Here is a 16,839-nt window from a genome sequence, read left to right on the forward strand (position 1 = left end):
TCTTTTTACACAAAAAAAACAGTCTTCAATGTCGCTTCCCTTCCTCAAAGTTTCTACTGAGAAATGGTGGCCGTTATGGCTTTCAATCAATACCATGAACTTCGATGCTTCTTTACTCCCCTCTCAAAGACGAATGTAGATTATACTCTCTCTGTTTTATTATAATTGTCGTTTTAGGTTTATGCACACGGATTAAGTAAACAATTAATTTTGTACATTTTCTATGTAGAAACACTATTACTTATACACCTAACCATAGTTCAACAAATAGAAAAATAAATTTTACATAAAATTAATAAATTTTGCATTGAAAATCGAAAACAACACTTATTTTGTAACGAAAAAAATTATCTAAAGCGACACTTAATATGAAACGGAGGGAGTATTTTATATACGTGTACGGTCTGAGACCCCTCGCATGAATTCGCTTCATTATTCGTTCACATTGAAAACCTTAATCAGTTTCAGCAATCTCCGACGATATAGAACTACGAGCTCCACTTCTCTGAGCTCAAGGCTGGCCACTGCGGGCAGAGTGTTGTGAGAAGGCTAACCCAGTGGTTGGGGAAGACCAACCTCCAGATCTAGATGGTTATGTTCGGTCTAATTCAGTTGTTGACCATGAGCTTCATAACAAAACACCGTCTGTGCAAACTCCTCCAAAGAATGTGTCAGCAGAGAAAACAAAGCATGTTGCTTCAGGTATGACTCTGATATTATCAGGTTTTGCTTCAGTTTTATAACTCAGTGATCTAGCCAAAGACTTCATTATCTATCTTTTTTATTGTTTATGTTAATTTTTTTCTTTATGTTGACTTTCTTATCATATATGTCATATTTTTTGGTCAAATCGTATCTGTCACTAGAGTAGACCGGCTGTACCAATTTATGTACAAGAAGAGAATGTACAAAAGGTTTTTACGAACCGGAGCGACAATTAGAAGAGTGTCGGATTGATGATGAATAATTGGAGAGATAACATTACCAATTTAAGCTTTTTCACCTTTTTGCAATTTTAGATAGACTGAAAATTATTTTAGTCATGTAAGCTCGAATTGTGGTTATTTCCTAATACTCTCGCCACCTTGATGAGAATCCCAACGTAATGAGAGAATTTATACGTATTTCAATCTAGGGGACAAAACTTGGCAATACACTTGAGATTCGCATCAACGGTAAGGTTCGCCATCCGTTCAGCATCATCGAATCTCGATCCATTAGCATAGGCATCGAGCAATATCCTATAAGTGGGGATGATGAACTGCTTGGAACACATGTCTTCAAAGAAAGCACCTGCTTCAGACAACATCATCCCCTGTTCGCAGAATCGACTAATGATGTTCCTGTAACAAAGCTGTGAGCCATTGATGTTCGTTCTGACTTGCTGAAAAGTATTGACTGCCTCTCTGCATTAAACTGATTGTCCAGCATCCAATCAAACAATGCCCAAGCTTCTTCTTTTTTGTCGTAGTCAAGAAGAATCCGCAGAAGAATGTTCCCAGTAACTGGGTTCATTACGAATCTCTTGCCTAACAAAGACGTGTGTACCACTTGATAGCTTCTTCATTGTTACCTTGTTTGAACCAATACTCAATAGCAGTCACCATCGCGATTCCATTGTAATCCTCGTCGATGATAAAATGAACCAAGTCGGCAATTTCATCGTCCGCAGACGAGACAACCCTTTGTTTAAGTTGTCTGAAAACGTCCATGGCGGTTTCGAGTTTGTCCTGATCCAAAAGCCCGCGGATCAGATGATTGAACACAACCGGACCCAACCGAGATTCGAATCTGTTCATTGGATTTGTATTATTATTATTGTTTCTTTTATTTTTTTTCCTCAGATAATTACAATGCCTCAAGCTATTTATCAACCAAGAAAAAGAAAAAATATTATTATAAGCCTTCGATCTCGAGTTCGGTTTTTAGAATCTACAGAACTAACTAACTAGTTTTGTCTTGTTGTCTCCGCCGCCACCATGTTTTTCAATCGCCTCTTTGCTGTTCCAATCCACCACCATCGCCGTTTTGTTAACACAGCATCCCTCTCCTACGTTAAACGCCTTTCTTCGATTCACAATAGAGTCATGATGCTTATCAAATTATCCAACCTCGACGCGGCCGCAGAGCAAGCACGTTTGGCCGTCTTTTCCAGAGGTGATCCTCACTTGACTGCAGAGACCGGCGTGGCTATCATCGACGCTATGCGCAGTGACCGACGCTACAGTGACGCGTACGATTTGTTCCATTACTACGCTGCTAACTCTAAATGGGATCTGATAACCAACCGCTGCTCCGGTCCAATCATCATTGCCTTGTGTGATGAAGGGAAACTCGACGAGGCTCTTGAATTGTACAAACATTTTTTGCTGCGTGCTCGGCCGAGTTATCGAGCCCAACTAGCCCTGGCTCAAGGGTTGGTCGACGCGGGTAGGATTGATGAAGCTGTAGACAAGTTCTACTGCGTGGATAGGTCCGTGTATGGCATTTTCATACGTGGGTTCTTGGATTTGGGGAATCTTGAAAGGGCTAACCAGCTTTTTCAAGAGCTAAAGTTGAGTGATGACTCGGACTCTGTGGTGCAGGCGAGTGCGATGTTTATGGAGCATTGGTTTAAACAAGAGATGGATGAGAAAGCTATGGAGTGTTACTTGTCGTCCAAGGAAGAGTTCAGCAAGATCTATGCGACTGCGGCAAATGCCCTTTTGAAAGTGTTGCTAAGGTACGGTAAGAAAACAGAAGCTTGCTTATTGTTCGGTCAGATGATGGAGAAAGACTGGAGCCTGAGAATGTCTGATTCTGAGTCGTGTAATATTATGGTGAATGAGTGTTTCAAGCTCGGGAAGATTAGCGAGGCAGTTGAGATATTTCACAAGTCTGTTGGCACAGTTAGTTATCCACAGTTGTGTTACAGAAACCTGATCACCAAGTTTTGCGAACAAGATCTCTTGTCCGAAGCGGAGCAATTTTTCGCTGAAATGTGCTCTAAGAAGTTTTTTCTCCCTGATGTTCCAACGTATCGAACGATGATGGATGCATATGTGAAGAAGGGTAGAGTCAGCGATGCTGTCAAAACTGTGAACCAAACTTTGGATGCCTCTCTAACCTATATTGCTAAGATGGTCTTAGTAATGTAACTTCCGTTTATGTGCATCACTATGCAATTCAGATTCTTAGTTGCATACCAACTGTTGTTTATCCACAAATCTGGTGGAACTTAATTAGTAGTGCTTAATCTTTACTGTTTATCTTTTAAAAATCTAGTTAACAAGATCGTTAATACTCCTTTATTTCGTTTCTTAAAGCTAGCAATAAAACATGTCTTGGTTTTTTTAGTTAAAAGTTAAGAGACAGTTTCTTATATTCCGCTAAGAACCCACACTAAGAATTCTACATTAATCATGTTCTTAAGTCGTTAATAGAGTACCCACGTCACGTGAGATGTTCGTGCCAGGCTGCCAGCTATGTAAATTTCTAGGCGATTTAGATTAATATTTTGGTTTTTAATAAGACAGATTAACCACTAAAAAAAACAGAACACACATACATTGATTATTACACGATAAATGAAAAAAAAATAAAAATTAGATGTATATCCAGTAATACTAAACCCTTGATTGTAAATTATAAGACCACTTAGATAATTAGATCCATTTAGATATTTATTATTAAATCACTAAAGAAGTAGAATCTTGGTGATGGTAAGGTTGTTAAGGAACATGGGAACTTGTTTTGGTCTGAAGCAGAGAGAAGAGCGCTTTGTTTTCTTGGTGAAGAAGAAGAGCTTTCTTCTTAAGTTTCTCGTTCTCATGTATGATGTGTTGATTCTCCATGTAAAGTTTTATATTGTTTATCTCCATCTCCTTTTCTTCCCAACACATCCTTCTCCTCCTGAAAATGTTAAGAAACAGAGATTAAAATATTATAGTGACTCAGAACGTAATTAAAAGCGTCGATTATAGATAGTTTCAGAAAGGTGTGTGAGGTTAAAACCTTGAGAGGCGAGGGATACGAACGTGGGTATGTGTTTTGAGGTACAAAACTAATCTCGTGGGTGTGTGTGAGAATGGTTCTGAAGAACTTAGACACATCTTTAGAGACTATAGAGAGAGATAAAAGAAGTGAGACGTGTTTGATTAGTGGGTAAGAGATAAATAGAGGTGTTATATAGATGAAAATTTGTGTAAGTTTGTGTCTTGCATTTTCTTGAGAGAGCGAGAGAGGAAAGAGAGAGGCTCCTTTAGAAGGTAATGATGGCAAAGAAGAATCATGATTACAAAGGGACAGGGAAAGAGGTTATGAGGGAGAAGAAGAAGTTGAATGAAAAAGAACAAGTACAACATAAACAGTCTTATCTTTACTGTATTTTTATGGTTTTTTTTTTTTTTTTGGCGACTGATTGAGTTAGTTAAAAGTACTATTTAGAATAATTTAGGAAGTTTCCCTAAAAAGCTCAGACTCACCGTTAAAGAGGTGGTACATGATGAAACAAACTATTATTCAATATTATTATAATTTAACATTTTGTTTGTTTGTCAACTAAATCACATGGTTTTCGATGTTCAAAGTGACAGTTAGTCAAATCTTCGTAACAGCTATTCATACATCAAAAACTATTCTTTTCAAATATATTTACAAATTACAATACGTTCCGACCTAATAAAGCAGTAGTACAAGCTTTTTAGATGTATAAACGGAATCAATGGATCTTTAACCAAATGATTGCAATTAACTACTCTTTTACTTTTACGTTGCAACTCAGATTCGGAAACTAGGTTCGTCTCTTGCTCAACAAAATGAGTTCATACATTAGGTTGAACCTTATACACATTTTATTTTTACTTCAGTACCGTAATACTGTTACATTACAATGGTTAAACTTTCCTTGAAAGAAAAGAATTTATAAAGTGAATTTTACATTACATTGGCTGTTTTATATACTATATGCATTTAACCTCTGCTTGTTTTTGTGAGACTAATAATCGTATTGCGTTTTATGAAACGATTTGGCAGATTATTTTGACTGGTAAAAGGTCAAATCATGATTACTTGTGAACCAAAGCAAGTCAAAAGGTAAGAGTACGTGAAAACCTCGATCTTCATCACAAGTACAAGTGTTTCCTCTTATTAACTTTTAAAACATCAAACCCTTTTTTTTCTCTGTGTTTTCTATTTAATATGACTTTTATGAAACCTAATTGATATCTTGCATATTTACATTGTTTTATCCACTCATCCATGAGCATTTTCATCATATAGATTACGATTTAGACATGTTTAGGTTGCATTTTGCATACATGAGTCTCTATTAGGTACTGGAGTACGACATGAGATTATTTGGAGTTCAAAAGAGGTGAAAAGGTGACCATTGGACAAACCGAGCATGGGAGCGACCTCCCGGAGCGACATCACGAAGTCGCTGTGTCCCACTTCTCAGAGCGACCATCCTAAAGCGACACCATGAAGTCGCTCGCGTTCTCATTACTCCGAACAGTCTTAGATGACCCTGGAGCGACCTCTCAGAGCGACCTACCAAGGTCGCTCCCGATCCAGAGCGACCCGTTGGAGCGACACACCAAAGTCGCTCGCGACCTCTCGCCCGGAGACACCAAAAATTGGCCCTGGAGCGACTTCCCGGAGCGACACCTGCAAGTCGCTCCGCGTTATTTTGCTGCCGAAAACCATGATTTCTTAAGGACCTTTTTGCAATTTATTTTGGACGTTTTGCACTTGGAAAAACCTATGTTTTAAACATCTTTTGTAGCCACCAGAGGCGGATTATCTTTTATTTTTTTGATCTATTGAGAAATACATAAAAACTCTCTTGAGAAGTTCATCTCTTGGATTTTGATTGTTATGTTCTTGTGTTATTGTTGATTTCTTATCTATTTCTTTACATGATTAATCTGAAATCCAATATGGGTTTAAGAGGAATCATGGAGATTAGTGAGTAATCACCTTTTGAATTCATGGGTTAGGGAGATTAAGGGTGATTAGGTTAGAGCTAGGATGTTTTAGTGTAGATCATTCATATTTCCTTGCTAGTAGAGTAATCATAATGCATCTTCTGAGTTGACCACTCAGTTGTTGATCCTTAGGCATTTTTCACCCGAAAGGTGTTCGATGAAATGCCCGAGACAACTCTCCTAGGCTTTTAGTATACTTTGCCAAAGACATTTGTTGTTAAAGGTGCTAAGATAGCTAATAGACTTGTTAGTAATGATTGCTTTCATATTATTCAACCAAAGACATTTGATGTTTGAGATATGTTAGCAAATGAGCATTCATCTAGACATAGAGCTTGCTTAGAATTGTGTCTAGGCTTAAGGTTGATAGTTTGATTGATCATTTGCCATCCTTAGTTCGATACTTGATCACCCAAGGTCTAATCCCTATGCCCATGAATTCTCTTTTCCCTTAGTCAAGAAAGTATCATTCTGTTATTGCTTCCTAGTTTAGTAGTAGTTTAAAACCCATATAAATCATTGGTTGCACTTAGATTAAGTGAGTACTTGCATTCTCAGTGCTTTGATATCCCTCAGAACTGGTTCGACAATCTTTTATACTACAACATTTGTCTTAGGAGCCTTGAAAACTCCTAACATCAAATTGGCGCCGTTGCCAAATTCTGAGTAGATTTCAACATTGAGATTTAGTCACTTGCTTGAGACTAAGTCATTTTTATTTTCTTTTATTACTGATTCTTCTTCACCTCCCTTTAATCTACAGGTGTATGCACTTGAGGAGCAGGGGTCCATCAAACCTAGTTCCAAGAGCTGCAGATATCAGAGCTTTAGAGAGAGAGTGTGCTAGAAAGAGAAGAGAAGAAGAGCAACAGGCTCAATTGCAGAGATTGCACACTGATATGGGAGACATACATCAGCATGATGCAGGCGTCAATGGCGCTAATAACAATGCTCCAGCAAACCAACAGCGAGCAGCTCGACCCATTGGCACTTACGACCGCCCCAACATTCATGGTCATAGATTGGGAATCCGAGCACCAGCTGTAGCAGCCAACAACTTTGAGATCAAATCAGGACTCCTCAATGTGATTGAGAACAACAAGTATCATGGCTTGGCTCTAGAGGATCCATTTGATCACTTGGACAGGTTCGACAGCTACTGTGGGTTGTCAAAAACCAATGGTGTGTCCGAAGATGCCTTAAAGCTCAAGCTATTCCCTTTCTCTTTGGGGGATAAGGCACGTCAGTGGGAAAAGTCTCCACTCAGCGACTCCATCACCACTTGGGATGACTGCAAAAAGCATTCTTGGAGAAGTTCTTCTCTACTTCAAGAACTGCTAAGCTGAGAAACGAGATTTCCAGTTTTCAACAGAAGAACTTGGAAGGCTTCAGTGAAGCCTGGGAGAGATTCAAGGGCTACCAAGCTCAATGCCCACACCATGGCTTCTCTAAGGAGAGCTTGCTGAGTACATTCTACCGTGGTGCTCTTCCTAAGTACAGAGCCAGACTGGATACAGCTAGCAATGGGTTCTTCTTGGGGAGAACTGAGGAGGATGCAGAAGAGCTTGTTGACAACATGGTAAAGAGTGATGCAGTCTACAGTGGAGACCACGACAGAGGCAGTAGAACAGATGATAAGCAGACGAGGAAAGAGATCAAAGCTTTGGAAGACAAGATCGACGTACTCATAGCTGAAAAAGCAACCCAAGAGCAGCTGAAGTTTGTTGGTAACTCCAAGCAGGAAGATCCACTTGTTGTCAATGAGGTTGAGGGTTTGGAAGGTCAAGAGGAGTTGTGTTTCATCAACAACAATGGTAGCTGGTACAAAAAGGAGCCCAATTTTCAGTACAACAACTACCAACAGAAATCCTATCCCAACAACCAACAGAGTGGTTATCCGCCTAAAAACAACCAGCAAGGCAGCTATCAGCCTCAGCAGAACCCCTCGTCTGGTTCCTCTGCTCCTCAAGAGAGCATCACTGATACCTTACTGAAACAAATCTTGGAGTCTCAGACTAGAAGTGAGAAGCAAGTTGGTTATGAGTTGAAGAACCTTCATTCCAAGATTGATGGGAGCTACAATGAGCTCAACAACAAATTCTCACACCTTGCTTCTACAGTCAGGAATTTAGAGAATCAATTTGCTTCCATGAACACTCACCAGAATCGCCAGCAAGGATCTCTACCTGGAAAGTCTGACCAAAATCCCAAGGAGGCCAAAGCTATCACCCTTAGGAGTGGTAAGCAGTTACCTCCTAGAACCCTCACCAAGGATGCTGAGAAACTAGGTGAGGGGGTTGCCATCAACATAGATGATGAAGTGGTGATTGTTGATGAGAAGATCAATGACGAGATCTTGGAGAAGATAGTGGAAGCCAAAGGTAAAGGAAAGGTTGGAGAGGAGAAGAAGACAGTAAAAGATGGTGAAGTTGTTACTCCAGCAAGTGAAAGTTCTTTTGTTCCTCCTCCCTATGAATCCAAACTTCCATTCCCTGGTAGATTCAAGAAGCAGCTGCTAGAGAAGTACAAGGCTCTGTTTGAGAAGCAAATGAGTGAAGCTCAGGTTGTAATGCCCATCATCGATGCTTTCATGTTGATTCCCCAATACAGCAAGTTCCTGAAAGATGTTGTAGCTGCAAAGAAAAAGGAGATGGAAGGCATGATGATTCTTACCCATGAGTGCAGTGCCATCATCCAGAGGCTTGATGTTCCAGAGAAGTTAGAGGATCCAGGAAGCTTCACACTACCTTGTGCTCTTGGACCTATGGTATTTGAGAAATGTCTCTGCGATTTGGGAGCTAGTGTCAGCTTGATGCCTTTGTCTGTTGCAAAGAAGCTTGGATTCACTCAGTACAAAAAGTGTAGACTCTCTCTGGTGTTAGCTGATCGTTCAGTGAAGTATCCTGTAGGCATCTTAGAGGACCTCCCTGTGAAGATTGGAAGGTATGAGATACCTACAGATTTTGTGGTGCTTGAGATGGGTGAGGAGGCTCAAGACCCATTGATTCTAGGAAGGTCATTCTTAGCTACAGCAGGAGCTATTGTTAATGTGAAGGAGGGCACGATTGATCTCCATTTGGGTAAAGAGAACATCCTCCACTTTGACATCAAGAGAAAAATGAGGAAACCAACTGTGTTCGGGCAAGCCTTCTACATTGAAGAGATGGACACTCCTGCTGATGAGCACCTTGAAGAGTTACCACCTGAAGACGACGAGGAGGGAGCATCTCCCTCTACTCATTCCCCATAAAAGGTAATCCACCACACTCCCCTGTATATACCATTTTATTTTTGCATATTAGTCTTCTTTTCGGTATCTCTCTCTCTACTTGACAACACAGAGACTGTGTAACTCAAGTTTGAGGGAGGTACCAAGTATTTGATCATGTTTGCTTTGATGTTGTTTCATTGAGTCATGCATTGCATACCTATTTGCATAGAAAAAAAAAATCAATCATTTAGTTTGCATCATTTGCATTTTTAGGAGAGTCTAGAGCATATAGGTTGCATTCACTTGCATTGGGAGCAATGATTTTGAATGCCTTGTAAAGAACACTACGTTGCACCTGAGTAGCTTTTGCACCTCTCAAAAAGACTTGTATGTTTCGAGCCTTGAAAACTCTTCCTGAAACTTGTTGATTGCTGAAACTCAGTCTTTGAAGCCAACTACGACCTTATTTGAACTGAACGAACTTAATGCTTCTTGCTCATGGTCCCTTGTGTACTGAGTCATGGCTATACACACTTGAGTTGTCACATCTTTTATGCCAATCTTTTTTTGACAAACTCTAGTGGTAGACCACTCCCAAAACCTTTTCCTCCTTTTAAGCTTTCATTGTTTGATGAGTGAGGCCTTTTTCGGAAAGTCTTACATGTGCATAATGTTGAGAGTATCGGGAACGACAATGCTTGATCTTCATTCTTGCTAGATTGGGCACTCTATTGTCTAGCTATAGGTGGGGGGTGAGTGTTGTGATTATGATTTGGGAGAAATGAAAAAGGAAAAGAATAGACTCTTTGTGCTTAAGTGAATTGTTTTATTGGGATAAGTAGAGAAGCCTCTAGCTCAAGTTTTGAAAGTCTTGGCCCCCAGCCTAAAAAAATAAAAAAAATAAAAAAAAGAAAAAAGAAAAAAACGAAAAAAAAAAGAGAAAAGAAAAAAAAAAAAAAGAAAAGAAAAAGGGGCTAGCAAAGTTGTTAGGAGCTAAGAAATATTTTGAGGTTCTGAAAAAAATCCCTTGTAGATTTCAAGGAGAAGGAGTTAAAGTTCTTAGGATCTTTTGGTGAGAGATGTGAGTTGGGTTTGACATTTGGGAATGATTGTGTAATTGTATGTTTGGGAAAAGGGTAGAACAATGGGATTGAGCATTGTAAGCATGAGTTGATCCCTTTCTTAGATATATTATGTGCAATGTCAAGTCTACTTGTTTCGAGAGTAAACCACCTTAAAGATCATATGTTTTGAACCTCTTGAATCACTTGAATAAAAGCCTTCCCTTACCCAACCAAATGACTTGGACCAACTGACCATTTGCAAGAATTCACCTGATGTTTTGTGCTTAATGAATGTGAGAGTTGGTTGATTTGAATGTGTGGATGCTTGATGATGAGTGTAAGAACAAAAAGAGTTAAGATAGGTCTAGAGAAGCTAGAGTGTAATAAGAGAGTGTGCTAGTTGTGTTTCTTTTGGCTATGTGCTCCCTCCTTCAACCTCTCTCCCTATGAGTTCTAGAAAGTTCACTTGTGGACAAGTAAAAGAACAAGTTTGGGGGAGTTGATATCTTGCATATTTACATTGTTTTATCCATTCATCCATGAGCATTTTCATCATATAGATTAGGATTTAGACATGTTTAGGTTGCATTTTGCATACATGAGTCTCTATTAGGTACTGGAGTACGACATGAGGTTATTTGGAGTTCAAAAGAGGTGAAAAGGTGACCATTGGATGAACCGAGCATGGGAGCGACCTCCCGGAGCGACATCACGAAGTCGCTGTGTCCCACTTCTCAGAGCGACCATCCTAAAGCGACACCATGAAGTCGCTCGGGTTCTCATTACTCCGAACAGTCTTAGATGACCCTGGAGCGACCTCTCAGAGCGACCTACCAAGGTCGCTCCCGATCCAGAGCGACCCGTTGGAGCGACACACCAAAGTCGCTCGCGACCTCTCGCCCGGAGACACCAAAAATCGGCCCTGGAGCGACTTCCCGGAGCGACACCTGCAAGTCGCTCCGCGTTATTTTGCTGCCGAAAACCATGATTTCTTAAGGACCTTTTTGCAATTTATTTTGGACGTTTTGCACTTGGAAAAACCTATGTTTTAAACATCTTTTGTAGCCACCAGAGGCGGATTATCTTTTATTTTTTTGATCTATTGAGAAATACATAAAAACTCTCTTGAGAAGTTCATCTCTTGGATTTTGATTGTTATGTTCTTGTGTTATTGTTGATTTCTTATCTATTTCTTTACATGATTAATCAGAAATCCAATATGGGTTTAAGAGGAATCATGGAGATTAGTGAGTAATCACCTTTTGAATTCATGGGTTAGAGAGATTAAGGGTGATTAGGTTAGAGCTAGGATGTTTTAGTGTAGATCATTCATATTTCCTTGCTAGTAGAGTAATCATAATGCATCTTCTGAGTTGACCACTCAGTTGTTGATCCTTAGGCATTTCTCACCCGAAAGGTGTTCGATGAAATGCTCGAGACAACTCTCCTAGGCTTTTAGTATACTTTGCCAAAGACATTTGTTGTTAAAGGTGCTAAGATAGCTAATAGACTTGTTAGTAATGATTGCTTTCATATTATTCAACCAAAGACATTTGATGTTTGAGATGTGTTAGCAAATGAGCATTCATCTAGACATAGAACTTGCTTAGAATTGTGTCTAGGCTTAAGGTTGATAGTTTGATTGATCATTTGCCATCCTTAGTTCGATACTTGATCACCCAAGGTCTAATCCATATGCCCATGAATTCTCTTTTCCCTTAGTCAAGAAAGTATCATTCTGTTATTGCTTTCTAGTTTAGTAGTAGTTTAAAACCCATCTAAATCATTGGTTGCACTTAGATTAAGTGAGTACTTGCATTCTCAGTGCTTTGATATCCCTCAAAACTGGTTCGACAATCTTTTATACTACAACATTTGTCTTAGGAGCCTTGAAAACTCCTAACATCACTAATCCCGATTCTGCCTTTTGTCACGAAAGGAAAAGATTACGTACCCGAGCCTCCAAGATAGAAGAGTGTAAATCGAGAATTTTCAACTCATTGAAAGTCATATCTCATGATGGTTAATCAATTCCGTTACATACACACAACAAGACTTACGTTCTAAAGTTTACTTACACCATTTGTTCTCGTCGTTCCCCGTCCAATAGTTTATACAGGTTGCATGTAGAATATTAAGATTCTTGACTAATAAGTACTTTGTATTAATTACTTTTAAAACGATAAACCATAAAGTTTTCTTACGACATGTGTTGTAAAGCAATATGTGTACTTATCTGTTCTTATTTACATACTGATACCGTTCGTTGTCTTACATTTGGAATATTAATCAACACTCTAGTGTGTTTCATTGTCCAGCCCGTTAATCAAATGAGTAATTCAATTTGTAATCAAAATCCTAATCAACTGACTTTGTGTGTTAAGGGGGGTCATGGCTCATGATGGGTCACGTGAGGTAGCGAACTTGGGTTTAAGGGATGGCTCTTAAACTTGGAAGGAAGAGGAAAAAGTGTGAAATCGATGCGACCAAACCTGGTGCAGTGACTTTAAATTTAGCACATATACAATAATAATATACACTTACATTTATGTGTTGTAGTGGAAAAAGTCATGGAGTACTCGAGTAGGAGTAGAAGCAAAAGCCAAAGCACATTTACTTTGGAAAAAAATGAAACCACCGATTTGGCTTCTTCCTCCCATAATCATCATATCCATTTGCCATAATAACCCCATTCACTAGTCCCCACTGTGAACGACAAAGATAGATTCATCAACCATCATCACCATTCATCATTATCTTGCATACTGAATTTTGTGGGCTATTTTCTCTTCAATGTTCAAACCCAATTTCCACTTACTCATAATTCCCCTTCTTCCCATGGCCCAATCGATACTCATTATTGACAAACTATAATATATTATTTTTTGCTGCATCAAGTACAGAACAAACAAATTTCATGTGAAAACATCTTACTACATAAAGATTAATTTCATTACTATTCAATGAAACATCAAGATACTCATGGACTAAAAATATACCCATTACATTTATTGATGATATTCATGAAAAGAAGGAAAGAAGAAATTTATAATAAACTAGGAGTTGGTCCGCCCTACGGGCGGATGAGTTTACATTAAAAATATTTTCTATTAAAATATATTTTAATTTTATAAAATATTTGAAATTTTACTTTATTCTGGAAATAATAAATATAATATGTTTTTCCAAAAATAAATATGTTTTTATTCTAAAATTATTGTAAATTTTATTAAATTTTGTTGATTGGAGTTGAAAAAACCGTTAACAATTTTATTTTGTTAGAGAACTCAAAATTATAAAATTAAAAGTTTAATGAAAATGCAATGATTTATATTGTGCTCGATACCAGCTAGAAAACAAAGCCGTAAGATTCAAATACCCAATCAGATGGAGAATCAGACTTTACCAATGCCATACTTAAAATTAAACAAAATTATCACGGAAATGATTGTTGCATGCTTATATATTCGATACTGAAGATCGATTTAATAATAATAGTACATTAAGTACAAAGTTACATAAGAAAATTAAAGATACATTACATGTTCAGATGCTTTACAATTGTGGAAAGATGTAGACTTGTTAGCTCTTTACATGTTCAAAGCATATCACTTATCCACCACTTCCATTTGTACCTTCTCGTTTTGAACAGCATGTGTGCAAGCTTACACCCATAACTTTCTTCAGTCCATTAACTTAGCTCTAATGGCGTTGTGACTTCTGATGCTCTGAACCCAAGTATAAGGCTCCCGTAAGAAGGCACATAATCATTCCTCGACACTCTAGAACCGAACTCCAAACCAGGAAACACAGTCTTGTGACTCTTTTGTATTCCGAGGAACTCCGCCCTAGGTCTTCTGGTGGAGTGCTCATGCCTGGCACAGTCTCTCTATGGTTACAACTTCTCAACCTAAGCTGTTTCACCATTGCCATCCTCAGGTTCTGCTATCTTGCCGGGATAGTTGTTATTACATATTATAGCTGACTCCTTAACATCGTTGCATTGAATTTCTCTGCAATATTTTTCTGGTGGATCTTCTGAGCTGAGCACCTAGGCAGCTCTTCAACAGGATCCTCATTGTCAGAGTGAGACCAAACACAAGCTCTAATGTGGAAATTCTATCAGATATGAAACTTGTTTTGTCTAAATGACCACGACTGATGTCTTTGATATTGAACGACCATCTCATTTGTCTCTATGTTTGCCGAGATATAGAGTTTGAGGCTTTAATAAAGTAAAAACAAAAGAACCCATTTAACAGAGATGCCATAGAAGTCTAAAATAGAATCATGATAATTGGGAAAGCTTTATGAAAAAGTGAAATATTTTTTCATAAAGTAATATTGTGGGAGGAGCAAGAAATACCTTTGACACCTCATCATGTTAACCCATTTCCATGATATCTTCAAGCAGGAATTGAGCAAGATCCACCTCTTTCTGGTTTTCCCCAACTTTGAGGTCTCTTTTTCCATCTGCAGAACATTAAACCTTAGTTAGCATTAACCCAAACCACAGCTAGAAAATTCAACTTAAAAAGAAATATATGAAAGCTATTTCTGCTTATTCACAAAAGAACAAACTTTTTGTATCTGAAGATCTTTTGTCCTCACTTTCATTACACAATCTCAGTTTGAGACAGGGTCAAACTTAATATGCTATGTCAGCCCAGCTGTGAATATACACCAATAGTCAAGCTATTAACACAGAGAAAAAAAATCAGTAAAATATATAATGGTCCCTTATTACCTTTCTCGTTGAGCATTGCAGTCTCTATAACTGCTTGCTGGTGTTGAATCCTTCGAGACCACCTTGGAGAGCTTATCCTCGTAATATCAGAGATCCATCGTTGGTTTGCATCAAGACCATCGTTCGCTTGCATCAAGACTCTATCTGAAGAAATCTTCTACTGAAACCTGGTAATCAGGATGTCATAGCACACCTCCTGAGACGTTATGCGGGATGAGTTGGAAGAGAGGAAGAGAGTCGACAAAGGGATTGAAACGGCACTTAGGGTTAGGGAGGATGAGTGATTTTTAGATTTCAGAGAAACGGATCGAGACGGCGATATAACCTGATCCGTATCAAGAGCGGCTCAGGATTGGGCTGCGAGATGGTTTACATGGGCTGCAAAGGTAACTTAATTTTTTTATTTCAAGCCCAGTCTGCGATGACCTGGCAGATTGATTGGTGGAGAATATTTCTGTCCATGTGGCATCTCTTAGAAGCTCCAAAAATAGCCCCTTTTATATAGTAGGATTGATGAGGCGAAGGACTAGGGCCACTATAAAATATGTACTCATTTCTTGTATTGATATTTCAATTGAAACCCAAAAATGCAAAGACAAACTATGTAGCAAGAGGCATCAATGGAATTGGAGGAGATAGTCAACACCGAAATGAAACCCCATCCATCTACGCTTCTCTACAAAAGTGTTCAAAACTTGTTATCATTATACTCTATTATTATATCTCTACTATACAATTACAAAATTGCATCAGACCTAATTAACTAAAAGACATTTACCACTAAAAACAAAGATATAAGAGTTCATAAATGCCAAGAAATTTACCAGAGTTAGGAGAGGGTAAGAATCCTGGAATTGTTACTGCTTTCATAGTGATGAGATTGTTGTCAAAGGAGATTCTACTCCTCTCACCATCAGAAAACCTCTCATATTAATTTCAGATTATCCATTGATGATTCCTATGACTTACTCTTTCCGCTGTCTATTTTTAAGCCCTATCTCTAGCCAGTTAGCCCTCTCTTTACCCTTCATTATATCGTTTCTATCATTGCATCACATTATGGATATGTTTTTTTCCTGAAATAGACATCACAAAAATTTCAAATATAGGATTTTTTTAATAAACTCATTAAGCTTCGCATTTCCACGTAAAATTACAACTTCCCATGTTACAACCGTACCATTTGTCCTGCCTTATCTATATATCTTACTTCTAACGTGTTTTTGTAATGAAAAAAATGACTTGGAATATGTTATCGATCCAGAGAAAGATCTTGCTAAGTAGCTTTAACCGTTGTGACCACCTGTTTCTGATTCACATCAGCTTCATGGTTTCCTTCACTATCGGGATCCAAAGAATGTGATCTGTTGTCACCATTCATATCAGAACCCTCTCTGTCGGAGTCTGAGAGAGGACTGATTGTCACCATCTGTATCAATCAGAACAACTCTACCACACCATGATCTATTTTCCTTTGTCAATGATCCCCATTGCCTCGTTAACAGCTCCATGCTAGCATCATCTTTCCTTGTAGTGACGAAGACCTCATGAACTGCCGGTTTAGTTTGGCTTTCGCGTAATTGAGCGGCAGAGTCATATACTATAACCACTTCCTTGATTCTTTAAATCTGACTAACTTCATTCTCTCTACTTCTTTTGGTTTTGGTTTCTCCATGTACAGAGGGAGCTGTGCTACATCTCATAGGTTCTTAATACAAAGTCTGATGAAGAGTGGTTTCATATTCTGACGATGTAAGTCTGAATAACTAGGAATGATAGAAATTCAAGAATATAGTGAACTTTTAGTCAAAACGCATATGTTAAACTGTTTTTTACAAAAATTGATTTTTA

General features: G+C 38.5%; 1 protein-coding gene and 1 non-coding gene across 2 annotated transcripts; one reads left to right on the forward strand and one right to left on the reverse strand.

The window, feature by feature from the left end:
• The first annotated feature begins 2,087 nt into the window (after positions 1-2,087).
• On the forward strand, positions 2,088-3,137 carry LOC106441905 (pentatricopeptide repeat-containing protein At1g10270-like). The gene has a single exon (XM_013883655.2). It carries the CDS (start codon positions 2,088-2,090, stop codon positions 3,135-3,137), a length of 1,050 nt encoding a protein of 349 aa, XP_013739109.1.
• Positions 3,138-7,305: 4,168 nt separating this feature from the next.
• LOC125607702 lies at positions 7,306-7,412 on the reverse strand. The gene has a single exon (XR_007338773.1). It is a non-coding gene; the product is annotated as a small nucleolar RNA R71 (small nucleolar RNA).
• Between the last annotated feature and the right edge of the window lie 9,427 nt (positions 7,413-16,839).

The sequence above is a fragment of the Brassica napus genome, chromosome A3, assembly GCF_020379485.1.
Source record: "Brassica napus cultivar Da-Ae chromosome A3, Da-Ae, whole genome shotgun sequence".
Taxonomy (NCBI): domain Eukaryota; kingdom Viridiplantae; phylum Streptophyta; class Magnoliopsida; order Brassicales; family Brassicaceae; genus Brassica; species Brassica napus.

What these genes read in the sequence shown, in the direction of transcription:
- LOC106441905 (XM_013883655.2), top strand. Translation starts at nt 2,088, where the DNA reads ATGATGCTTATCAAATTATCCAACCTCGACGCGGCCGCAGAGCAAGCA.